The 12,379-nt window shown below is 53.1% G+C and overlaps 1 protein-coding gene across 1 annotated transcript; it reads right to left on the bottom strand.

Moving 5' to 3' along the window:
- Window positions 1-1,189: 1,189 nt before the first annotated feature.
- On the bottom strand, window positions 1,190-12,132 carry SLBP (stem-loop histone mRNA binding protein). The gene is made up of 8 exons (XM_059066055.2): window positions 11,964-12,132; window positions 11,742-11,858; window positions 9,023-9,127; window positions 6,829-6,888; window positions 6,390-6,527; window positions 5,440-5,589; window positions 4,190-4,271; window positions 1,190-2,125 (listed from the first exon to the last, which is right to left on the bottom strand). The coding sequence occupies exons 1-8, from the start codon at window positions 12,020-12,022 to the stop codon at window positions 2,009-2,011; spliced, it is 828 nt and encodes a 275-aa protein (XP_058922038.1). The 5' UTR covers window positions 12,023-12,132; the 3' UTR covers window positions 1,190-2,008.
- Window positions 12,133-12,379: the final 247 nt, after the last annotated feature.

Genomic DNA, 12,379 nt, shown 5'->3' with positions numbered 1-12,379 from the left:
AAGGTGGACATAACTGAGACCACAAAGGACTCCCCGCCCCCCGCCAATTAAACAGCCCTTCCCTGTGTTCTCGCCTCTCTGAACATGCTGTGGGAAGTCAGAGGCAGCTCCGAGGGTCTGCCTAGAAACCCTACCGGCCCATCCAGGCCATAGGTCAGTGTTTTCCACCACCCTGTGCACAACAGGGCTGACAGCGGTCACTACACAGCAGGGGTCCACTTTGCTTCGGTTCCGTGTTCTCACCCATCCTGGGCAGCCTTCTCCAGGCCCTGAGGTGTCCCCTGCCCCCCTCCCCCCACAGCTCTTGTCTTTCTCAAACAGGCTCCAGCCCACAGCAGCTGCCAAGCCGCTCCCATGTGTGAGCACTGCTGGGGTTCTGTACACCATATTCCTACCCCAGGGCCTTTGCACTTGCTGCCCTCTGGGGTGAATGCCCCCGCCCCGCCCCGGCAGCACATCTCCGCTCACACACCACCTAACAGGGCATCTCCCAAGCGCCCCCTGCTCTGCTTCGCTGCCCTCCTACCCTGTAACCCGACACCATATTTATTACCTTCCTTCCCCAAGAGCGTGAGTGCAGACTCCAGGGCACCCTGTCTCCTTTATGTCCCAACATCCACGAGGCCGCCTGATACACTATGAGCTCAACACATGTGTGAAGCCAACAGGAAGGGCTTCTGGCCTTTCAAAGAACCTTGAACAAAGTGACCGATGCCCACCCCTTGCTTAAAGGGAGCTCAGCATCACTTCCCAGGGGGTGTCCACAGGGCACGAGCTGCCAGGGGCTACGTGCGCCGCTGTGGGTGGGGCAGGCCCTCAGGCGGACCCTCGGCTGTGGCGTGGACTGCCCGGCCCTGGTCTGTCTCGGGACACAGGGAAAGGCCCTGTTACCCCAGCTGCCAACCAAGCAGCAAACCGAGGCCCCGGGCTTCCTAGTAAGTCTGTGGGCACACACTCCCTTCAACCGGGAAAGCCTGGGTCCAGGGAAAGCACACACCGGGCCCACCGCTGACACCGGGTCTGGACCCGGCTCCAGCCCGACCAAGACCCCAGGCCAGAGTTGCAAACCTATCAAAATGCGGTGCTGCTCGCCGGGCACGACTCTCCCCCCACTGCGTGCCGCCCTCCCTGGGCACAAGCCGAGGGCAGCAATCACCACAGCAGGCAGCCTATCTGACAACGCAGTGAGTCAGTTACAGAAGGTCCTTTTTATTTTCGCGATGTCATTCCATACAAAAGCAATAGAAACCTAACAGTCTTAACAAGAAGTTTACAATTGAATATTTGAACAGGAAATCTGTACACATTATCATTTACAGCAGTTGTACACGGTAAATTAACTGACTAAAAAAATGTTCTTTCTAAATCCTTCCGCTATCTTAACTCTTGGAGTAGTATAGGTAGAAGGGCTGCTTAGTGCTATTTACAAGTACCAAATTAAGACCGTATAACTTACATAAACCCCATTAACCTACGAGCTCGATTTAATATCTGACTGTTCAGTGCTCTGTATGAAGGAAAAAACCCATCTTGACATACTGACAGACGGCCCAAACCCTAACCCTTTCCATAAAAATATTAAAGGTACCTGATTATGAGAACACTCGGCCAGATACCAGTAAAGAAAGCCCCGTGAACCTATGCTTAAACCCAGACCAACCCTCTCACAAGTAGCAATTAATGCCTAAAAAATTCGTGGAAAACCAGTTACGGTACACTTGTCAGGTTACCTTCAAGGATGCAGAGATTAAGGAATTAAGATTGTTGCAAGATTGCCTCGAGTTCAATTTTCCTCGGATTCAGTTCCATTTACAATTTAAAACATGCAAAATACACTCCCTATACATAAAATTAAGGTTTCTTAAGAAAATAAGGCAAGAACATCAACGCACCAAGAGACTGTACACTATGAACAGAAACCCCCAGTTACAAAGGCAGGACGCATGCTTGGTGGGCCACCCCGCCCAGGGAGGCCGCGCTGCTCCCAGGGGCCTCCAGGTGGCAGCGGTTAGCTCATGGCTGAGAAGTCTTTCAAGGGCTCAGTTAAACAGGCTTCCAGGTCAAACTCGTCCTCGGCCTGGCAGTCCACGTGCCTAACCTTCGTAGGGGTGCCGCAGTACCTGTCCTAGAAAACAGAAGCATGGTCAGCGCCGGCCCCTCGGGCACTCTGCGCTTGCAGCTGGAGGTGCCGGGCAGGTATCGGCCGCCGGATCTGTCACACTCCCATCCCCCGCCCCCGCCCCATTAGCGACCAAGCGACCTTTAAGGCCCCTGAGCCGCAGCCACTCAAGCCTAAGCGGAGCCACTGTGCGGACGGGACGCGCCGCCGGGGCTCGTGAAGCAGAATGCGTCACCCCGCCGGGCACTCGGCGCTGGCGCTGGGCTGAGGACCCCGCCCACCTCGCCCCCAAAACGGGGCCAAAGCGTTCCGCCTGAATCCAGTCCTCAAGCGGACGGTATGACAACGCCCGGCTGAGGAACATCCTGCCCCATAACAACGGGCCTGGACCCTCCCCAGAGCCGGCGTCGCGGGGGACGAGCGGGAAAACTCCTCTAAACTAACGGAAGTTCGAGAGACACGGCAATGAAACGTGTAACGCCAGATCACACTCGGGGCCGAAAGAGAGGACGCGGGACCCGTGGCGAGGACGTCGCGGGGGCGGCGGGAAGCCCGAGCGCGGCCTGGCTGCGAGGCAGCCGCGTCTCGTGGCCACACAGACACGCTGTGGCGGCGGCGCCCGGTGCCTCGGGCCCGAGCCGCGCAGGCCGGCGAGCCGGGGCCTCCGCTCCACCACCAGCCGTCTCGCCGGCCCCCCGACGTGCCGCCGGCCCCCACACCTCTCCTCGGCGCCCCAGGGCCCCCCGCCGGGACCCCTGCCCCTCGTGTTCAGGGCCTGGCCCCCGACCCGCGCCGTCACCGCGAGCAGCACGTTCAGAATCAGCTTCTCGGGCTGGGACGACGGTCACTCGTAACCCACGCCAAGGAGACCGCCCGCCCGCGGAGACCGCCATGGGCTTCGGTCCCGCCTGTGCATAGATATCCGCAAAACTGGGCTCGCCCCATGGCTAAGTTCCCTGTTTTTATTTATCTTGACGATTTCCCACGTTGTTAGTCTCCAAAAACAATCGGTAGTAGCTGTATTCCTTAGGAATGTAATTTTGTCATTCCTCTCTTTTGGACATGAGTGTTACTTTTTTTTTGGGGGGGGGGGGCATGCGGCTTGCAGGATCTTAGCTCCCCGATCAGGGATTGAACCCGAGCCCCTGCAGTGGAAGCACTGAGTCCTGACCACTGGACCTCCAGGAGACTCCCTGTGTTACTTCTAACACCTCGAATAGTCACAAAGAGTACGTGGGGTGCAGATGGTCCCCAAGACTGGAAGGACACGTCCCAGGCCTATCAGGGTGACACAGACGGAAGGCAGGCAGGAAAAGGCAACTACGCACTTTTATGTTATATGCTCCCGATCTATTCAAATACAGTACAGGTTGATCTTATATGAAGCATGAGTTTTTCAAACAAATATTTATGAGTTGTAGTTTTTAACCTATTTTTTTACTTAATGCGCAGAATATCTCCACATGTAAATATTGGGGCCGTCTCCTTTAAAATAACAAAGGGATCCTCTTACTGTAAACTGCTGCTGTGTATTTGGCTTGTATACGTGCAGAGAAGTCTGGAAGAACGTGCACCCAACCAGTAACTAGAGAATTAGAGTAGAGGCAATTCTGTACATCGCTTTTCATCTTTGGAGGTTTTTTTCTTCCGAAAACATGGAATTTTTTAAAATTGGCAAATGTGGGGAAACCCCTAGGCCCAAAGCATTCCTCCACTTATAACAAATAGCAGATGATTCCTATACTAGCAATTCACCAGGACAAACTACACAGCCTAAAACTAACAATAGTGACAAAGCCTGTGAACCAGAGAAGAAAAGGCCTTTTACTTTTAAATAAAAATGGTACCAATTAGTTGGATTGAACCCCAAATCTAAAATAAGGCCACTACCTATGAACTCCATCAAATCTGACATTTTAATAAAGTCAGAGAAAGGGGTAAGGAGCCCCTTTTTCATAAGCATCAGAATCAACTTTCAGCTTAAACTTCAGTTTTCAGAGGGGCATATGTTGTCAACAATTAACCTGTAACACTCATCGCGGAGAGAAAAAACCAAGGAAACGCACTTACCAAGTTATCCTGAGAGCTGGTCTGGGACTCAGAGCTGCTCTCCGCAGATTCGGTCTCCATCTCCCCGAGGTCTACGGGACGTCTGTGCGGTCAGAACAAGCACATCCGTCACCGCGTAACAGAGCCAGAAGGCCAACGCCACCACGGCCACGCTGCCCGTGAGCGCTGACACGCGTCTCCCCTGCTCCCCGAGGGACCCAGCGGCTTTCAGCGACTCCCCTGCACCCGACGGACCGTCTGCCTGATCACCTCGCAGCGGTGAAGCAGGCACTGCAGGCAAACACGCCCAGCCGGCTCGGCGCGCACAGCCGCCTGCCCACTCTTGCCCACGGCCCATTCTCTGTACACACCCATAGGCATCCTTCTAAGTAGGAGCGTCAATAATAGAGTCCAGCTTTGGGGGGAGACAGACACCGTGACAAGCCATACTACGCATCATCGCTCACCTGTCCACTTTCCTACTCGGAGAGAGAATGGGACTAATAGTGACACCGGGGGAAAAAATCAGTGTGTCTGCGAGGCCGAGCTTCTTTCTAACAAATCAGTGTATCTGCGAGGCCGAGCTTCTTTCTAATAAATCAGTGTGTCTGCGAGGCCGAGCTTCTTTCTAATAAATCTCCCCAGCACAAAGCAGAAACTCCAACGCCTGAATGAATAAATGTGTCTGTCGCTGAGGGAGAGAGAGGCTCAGGTCGAGGGAGCTGAGAAGGGAGGCCGCACAGACAGTCAGTCTCTCCACCTCCGCGCTCAACCAGCATCCTGACCACGTGGCAGAAACTCAGGCCTGAGACCTTTCCAACTAGACACAGTTTAAAAAGATAAAAGCCTTCCTTAGATAAAAAAAAAAAAGACCTTTCACGTTTACAGCTCAATATAAATTACTCACATGCTTCTTAAAATGTTTATCTTAAAAACAAACAAAGCCCACGTAACTCTAGGTTTCCTAATTTGAGTCTGTCCCGAGCTACAGGCAGTGAAGCCAGCCCAGGAAGCACACCCCTCCCTCCGGCCTCTCCCAGAGCCCGCCTAGCCGGCTTTATACCCTCGTGCAGAGACACACACAACACACACACACAACACACACACACACACACACACACACACACACACACACACACACACACACACACACACACACACACACACACGAAGCTGTGGTCAGGCACGATAACCTGCCACACAGTGACAGGGCCACTGTGACCACCGCCCGAACTGCCGACGCGGAGGACGAGAATGCGGTAAAGACATACATCTCTTGCAAATCACATCCTTCTTCTGCTGGAGGATCCCAAAAGTGCAGAGCCACCTTCCAGAGTTTGATCTGCTGGTCCCACGATCGTCGACTATACTTCTTGAATTTGTTGGGGGTTTTGGGATGAATGCCAGGCTGTCGGAGGTGCCTACCGGGAGAGAGGGATTATCCTGGCACACACCATCCACATTTGCAGGTGAGCTTAAAAGGACTACCTCTCTGCCTCTGCTTTCCTTCGCAATCCATGCCCCAGAACGGGACATCTGCACTTCAACCCTGCCAAGCAGCTGGTATACTCTCTAAAGCTCCCTTTGTATCCTTGTGTGCGTGGGGGGAGGGGGGATGCTGCTTACACAAAACGGGGCAATACTCATATCTTTCTCTAATGAAACCTTTACCATCTGTAACTTGAACTTTATTTTTTCCCATTATGTATTTTAACAATCTTACATTTACAAGACAGCTGTGAGTCCTGAGAAATGAAACGTCATCTAACATTCTAAATTATGAAAATGTTATTTTTTTATCTTCACGTCCTTGGTTTCTCAGTCACCAACCCATTCTTCTTTATTTATGTAAGTGCCTGAAAGTCATTAATAATACACTTCTTGGGCCTCCCTGGGGGCGCAGTGGTTGAGAGTCCGCCTGCCGATGCAGGGGACGCGGGTTCATGCCCCGGTCCGGGAGGATCCCACGTGCCGCGGAGCGGCTGGGCCCGTGAGCCGTGGCCGCTGAGTCTGCGCGTCCAGAGCCTGTGCTCCGCAACGGGAGAGGCGCCACGACAGTGAGAGGCCCGCGTACCGCAAAAAAACAAAAAACAAAAAAAACACAAAAAACCACTTCTTAGCAGGTGTGAACTAGACCCAGAATCAGATTTAGCACCAAAGCAACTCTTTAGACGGCAATGCCACATGACCTGACCAGGACACGCGGGCGAAACAAGACTACCTGGGCACTTCTTTAATATAGCGATCGTAGGCGATGGTGTTCTTCCCATAGTTGATCTGTTTCTGTCTCCTCATCAGGACACTTTCATCGGTCTCTAAGTCAGCTGGCAATGCTGACACAGACTCCTTCGAATCCGAACTGAAGATAATGAAATGAACAGAACAAGCTTCACAATTAAGCTCACTCACTACGTAAGAAAACGTTTAAACACAATAATGGAGTATTTGCCCTCTGGATTCCAAACCATATTAACCCCACGACAGCCCACAACCTTTGAATATATGGGAATTTAGTACACGATAGATACATATTTCTAATCGGTGAAGAATAGAAAACAGTAAATGCTATTGAGACACTTAGCATCTCACGTTCACAGGTTTTTTCATTAATAAACTGCAGGTCTATTAAATTAGCAAAGAAATAATTACACAGCATTTACCTTCCTGAAGATGATTTTCTCTCTCTTCCAAAGTCATTTATGAGGAGTTTCCTTTTATATCTGAGAGCAAAGTAAATGTTGCTGTTTTTAAAAAGGTATAGAAATGAACACAATGCTTTTAGAGCTAAGAGAGAGCCACAGGGAACAAAGCCTCCCTGAGAGTGTGGTCTGGTAAGTGGATTAAGTAACAGTAGGTGGCTTCTTCTATTTTCAACCTCCCTCAATCACCTTTGAGGCAAAGATAAAGGTTACATGACAAGATCATACAAGGTGCTTAAAACAACCAGGTTCTTAAAAAAAAAAAAACAAACTACTGCTGCCAGTTAAGTAGTGAGACCCAAATGACTCAGAAATTTACACCCCTCTAACCCTGAAGCCTTTAGAAAAAAATAAACATGAGTTGAAATCCAAAGCTTTTATTTCTAATACCACGATTACTTATTAATGAGACGTGTGCCTGTTGGGACCGCTCACCTTCTTGGAAAGACTGCACACCTTCACCCCTCCCTTGTGGATTTCACCGGGCATTTGCCTTCTATCACAGCAATGACCAACACCCAACTTTGCAAAAGTACATCACCAAAAAAAGCACAGCGCAATCTAACGTGGAAACCGTGAACCACCTCTAGCTAGAAGCTCATCCAAGTGTCTAAAAGCTGTCACGCGTCACGGTGCCTCCTTCCAAATCTACAATTCTCAACCTTCCCCAAGTTTGCTGGGGCATCCCAGTGAAGCCCGGATACCAGGAGATAATGACCCACCCCCTGAGAACTGCGAAACTGGTCCCTGAAATCATTTTCTGTAGGATTTCATTCTTTCTGGAACCCCAGTTGAAAAGACTGGCTTCAGGTATGACTAAAACCCATTTTCAAAATTTCAGACAGCTGGTGTGTAGTGTGTGCTAGCCTCCTTGACATACAGTGAGCTGAATTCTTACCTCCCGCCCTTCCTGGTGGGAAGTAAGACATACCACGATCATCAAAAGCTCACATCACTTGGGTCTTATCAAAAGCAGCAGCTTTCCATCAGAAAGGGTGTGATCCGCAGAGCGGCCCAAAACAGTGCTCTGGACAAGATCCGGCCTGCTCTGCGAGGTAGGACAATTTTCAGAAAGGAACAAAGCGGGGCCCACCAACAGGAAAGTCAAGACAAACAGGGGTCTCCCTGCAGCACATAAGAGCTGCAGACAGTCCCCAGCGAGAGGTGACACCGGGGCTCCAGATACACAAGGACGTGATGAGAATTGTTATAACCCTTGTGAGCAGAACACAGAAACTGCACAGAGCCAGTCAAACAGCCTACCTTTACAGCTGGGAAAAATCAAGATCTATATAAACACGAGAACTCATTCAAAACACTGAAGCCCACGGCTGTCAGCTCCAGTTCACCCTTCCACCCCGGCATCCTGCTCACCCACACACGTGCATTCTAATGTCTGAACGGAATTAAGTGGTCACAACCAACCCCCACGTGTGCCCGAGCCTTGCCAAAGAAGGCAGCTCTAAATACCATCGACCACTGCAGAGGGGGAGGAAGCAGTCTGGCCCTGCTTCCCTGCTGACAATGAGAACATATTTTCTCATAAGGATTAAGAACAGACTCTTGGTTCAATTAATTTCGAGCCACAACATTTTAATAACTCAACGTTCATTCCCTGGGTTGGATGGCATCTATCATAGGGAAGAAAGGCCCCCAAATACCAGGGAGAACGTAATCCAGGGGGGTGAGCAGTGGTGGAGGGTGCCTCATCTGAACTGTAATGAGCTGAGGAAGAGGAAGTGGCTTGGGGTTGAACCTGAACACACAGTTCTGGGTACGACTGCAAGGGGTTCACAGAGCCCAAGTCAGGGACCCGTCCCCGCACGCACTCTGGCATTTCTGAGCTGTTAGCAGCGCCGCCTCCCACTTACCGCCACCCTGGAAGGATAGCCCCGAGACACCGGCTCTCCAATTTCAGGGAGCAGACTCCTCTGAAGGGCTTTAAGCCAGGGCTGGGCCCCACCCAGTTTCCCATCCGGCAGGCCTGGGGTGGGGCCTGAAAACCTGCATTTCTAACAAGTTCCCGGGAGCTGCTGACGTGGCTGGTCTGGGGCCCACCAGACTTTTAAAAGCCACCACTCTAAGATATGCCTCAAATTTAATATATAATTAAAAACACCAGGGATAACATTTCAAACTGGTCTGAAATGCATACCTTGCGATTTCTTTGTTAACTCTAGTCCTCATTTCATCTTCTTCAACTGCACTTGCCCAGTCTGAACATCTAGAACGGGGCTTAGGGCCTTCGGGAGTGGTAAAGCTGCAAAAAAATGAAAACGCACATTTGGACCACGACACAACTTTCGGTTTCCTTTCAAATAGTGCATCAGGAAATGTTCTGAGGTTGTTTGGAGAGTGCCAAGAAAACGAGCTCCAGAGTAATCTCTGCTCCGTAACTTACTATCTCACCGATTTCAGGCAATTCGTCTGAAGCCTCCTGGGCTCTGTTTGTTAAACAACTTCTGGGCGCTCCCTATGTGCCAGTGCAGGGGAAAGGCAGACAAAGTCAACAGTTATCATCGGCACCAAGAAGTATACCTACCTAGTACAACTTCTTTTATTTCCAAAAAGAGGGAGTTTTTTTAGGATTTTAAAAAAGATTTCAGCTAATACATTTTTAGAGCTAAACAGTGACCAGCACCTAATAAATGTGGCCACAATTTACTTCTGGATGCACACAACTAATGCTTCAGGATGTATCACATCATAATTGAAATGGGGGGGGGATAAAAATGTACTTCAGAGTTCTTACTACATTAGAACTTAGTCTACAGGTAAAGGTGCCCCCCGCCTAGAGTTGGATTAAATTTAATCTAGAAGTTCAGTCCTGTCTAGAGCTCAAAGAAATCTTTAGTGAAGTTCAGGCAATTTGAACTTGATGCCAAGAACTCCGGCAGTTAGAACTGTTGCTACATCTGTTAGTTAAAGATAAGATGTAAACTTACATTTTAACTTTTCCTCCTCAACTTTCTACTGGCCATCACTGGCATATCAAAAGTGGAAACTAGGCTTCCCTGCTGGCACAGTGGTTGAGAGTCCGCCTGCCGATGCAGGGGACACGGGTTCGTGCCCCGGTCCGGGAAGATCCCACATGCCGCGGAGCGGCCGGGCCCGTGAGCCATGGCCGCTGGGCCTGTGCGTCCGGAGCCTGTGCTCCGCAGCGGGAGAGGCCACGACAGTGAGAGGCCCGCGTACCGCAAAAAAAAAAAAAAAAAAAAAAGTGGAAACTAACTCCAACTGCATCAATAAGCGACTTCATACATTCTAGCTGAAAACCCAATGGCATGCTTTGAAAATGCAACAGGAATAAACAAGTAACCTCTTTATGTAATTACCATTTCTCTCCTTATAATTACTCCACCCACAGAAACTCAAATTGGAACCGTAAAAATAAATTCCCACGGTCTAAATATGGTTGGCAGGGTCTGAAATCAAATTAATGGAAAAATTAAAATGACTCAATGACTGTGCCGCACATGCGCGGAACGAATAGCAGGGGGCAATGTGTCTAGGACAGGAGCATTCCCGTCAGAACAAGGAGACCTGCGGGGTTGCTGGGAGCCAGAGGAGCACCCACAGGACACAAAGGAATGTAAAGATTTAACACCTTGTCTTCAGCTAAAACAGACCACTGCAGGGTTCAGAACAGGATCTCAAAGGCAGCATTCGATTACCTGTTCTTCACATCTAGCCCTAGGGCTGTCAGGGCCTCTTCTCCATTCACATCTTTTCCCAGGTAATCTCAAATCTCAAGTCTTTTTTTTTTTTTTTTTTCTTTTGCGGTACGCGGGCCTCTCACTGCTGTGGCCTCTCCCATCGCGGAGCGCAGGCTCCGGACGCGCAGGCGCAGCGGCCACGGCTCACGGGCCCAGCCGCTCCGCGGCACGTGGGATCCTCCCGGACCGGGGCACGAACCCGCGTCCCCTGCCTCGGCAGGCGGACTCTCAACCGCTGCGCCACCAGGGAAGCCCTCAAATCCCAAATCTTTAAAAGCCATGCTATGCTAACTCAACCCCTGTGCCTCCCCGACCGGACTGAGAGATCCCGCCTGCTATTTCCTCCTCAACGTCTTCTCTTTACTCATCTGAAAAGCTTCTTAAGCCGCATCACCAGCTCCGACAGAGGCCTCCCCCGGCCACGCTGGCCGTCACCGGCCGCCCCGTCTCTGACACGCCCCATCTGACTCGCTGGCCCGCCGGTCACCGTGTCAGGGCGCAAGCAGAACGAGAAGGCGACCTGGCTGACACGGTGTCTTGGCCTCCCCGCCGCGCTGCTCAGCAGGCGTGCGAACACGTAAACGCTGCGGCCAAGGCTCGTCAGGGCGGAAGCGCCTGGGAGCACCAGGGTGGAGGAGGGTCGGAGCTTCAGCCCCGGTCTGCATCCTGGCACCCCCTTCTGTGGCTCTGCTGCTGACACCCGACTTTTCTGAGCTGACTCTTAAGGGTTAACCTGATTGCTCTGGAAAGTTCTAAGTTCGTGGTGGCCCCCAACGCCATCCCCGGAACACAGCAGGGCTCGGTGACTGAGACTGAGCCCACTTTCTGTGGACCCCCGTCACCGAGACACCTCACCGGATCCTCAGGAACCTCACCGTCGTAGGGTGATGACTGGTCGGGGGTGGCGACCCAAGGGCGTCCCGACGAGTCAGGGGTAGTGAGGCAAGGCACGCCGACTAGTCAAGGGTGGTGCCCCAAGGGCATCCCCACTAACCACGGGTAGTGAGACAAAGGCACCCTGACTAACCGGGGTGGTGACCCAAGGACGCCCCGGCTAGTCGAGGGTTGTTGGTGACCCACGGGCACCCCCTAGTCAGTCAGGTGCGGGGACCCCACCCCCCCCCCCGCTCCGGCCCCCGACGGCCGCGCCGGGCCCACCTGTCAGGTCTGCGGTCGCCCGGCGGCCTCGAGGGGCCCTCGGCGTCCTCGGGCTTCCGGCGCCTCCCGTCGGCCGTGCGCTTGCGTCCGAGGCTCCATCTTGCGGCGGGCGGCGGGCTGGCGACAAGACACCACGTCAGGGCGGGGCGGCCCGGGACCCCCGCCTGGACCCCGCCCGCCGCTCTCCAGCCCGGGAGCCCTCCGCGCGCGACCCGGCCTCACCTGGCGTCGCCGTCGCGGCGGCTCCCGCACCTGGGGGGACTTCGCAGCCGGCAGGCCATGGCGACGCGGCGGGCAGGATCGTGGGGGCCTGGGGTCCGGCGGTGGCGACGACGACGGCGGCCTCCTTTCCTCGCGACGCTCACTGACTGCGCGCGCCCCGCCCCCAACAGCCTTTATGGGCCGCCGCCCCGCCCCCCGGGCTCCCGCGCGCGCCGAGCCGGTCGAGACCATAGGGCCCGCGCCGGGGGGAGCCGCTCGGAGGCGCGCGCCTCGCAGGCCGCCCAGGCCGGGGCGGGAGCCGCGAAACAGCTGCCCCGCGTGCTTCCATCCGGGAGGCGAAGGGGCGCCGCCGGGTTGACTGGGGCGAGGCCCTCAAAAAAGGTTACCCCCTCCGCCTTGGAGGCGGCCGGGCCGCC

Source organism: Kogia breviceps, chromosome 6 (assembly GCF_026419965.1).
Source record: "Kogia breviceps isolate mKogBre1 chromosome 6, mKogBre1 haplotype 1, whole genome shotgun sequence".
Taxonomy (NCBI): Eukaryota; Metazoa; Chordata; class Mammalia; order Artiodactyla; family Physeteridae; genus Kogia; species Kogia breviceps.
The sequence above is the reverse complement of the archived record's forward strand: the minus strand, read 5'-3'. Positions and strand labels throughout refer to the sequence as shown.

Coding starts and splice junctions, on each gene's coding strand:
- SLBP (XM_059066055.2), bottom strand. CDS start 12,022: ATGGCCTGCCGGCTGCGAAGTCCCCCCAGGTGCGGGAGCCGCCGCGAC. Junction 5,590..6,389: donor TATATTAAAGAAGTGCCCAG/GTAGTCTTGTTT, acceptor CTCTCCCGGTAG/GCACCTCCGACAGCCTGGCA. Junction 2,126..4,189: donor CCAGCTCTCAGGATAACTTG/GTAAGTGCGTTT, acceptor TCTGTTTTCTAG/GACAGGTACTGCGGCACCCC.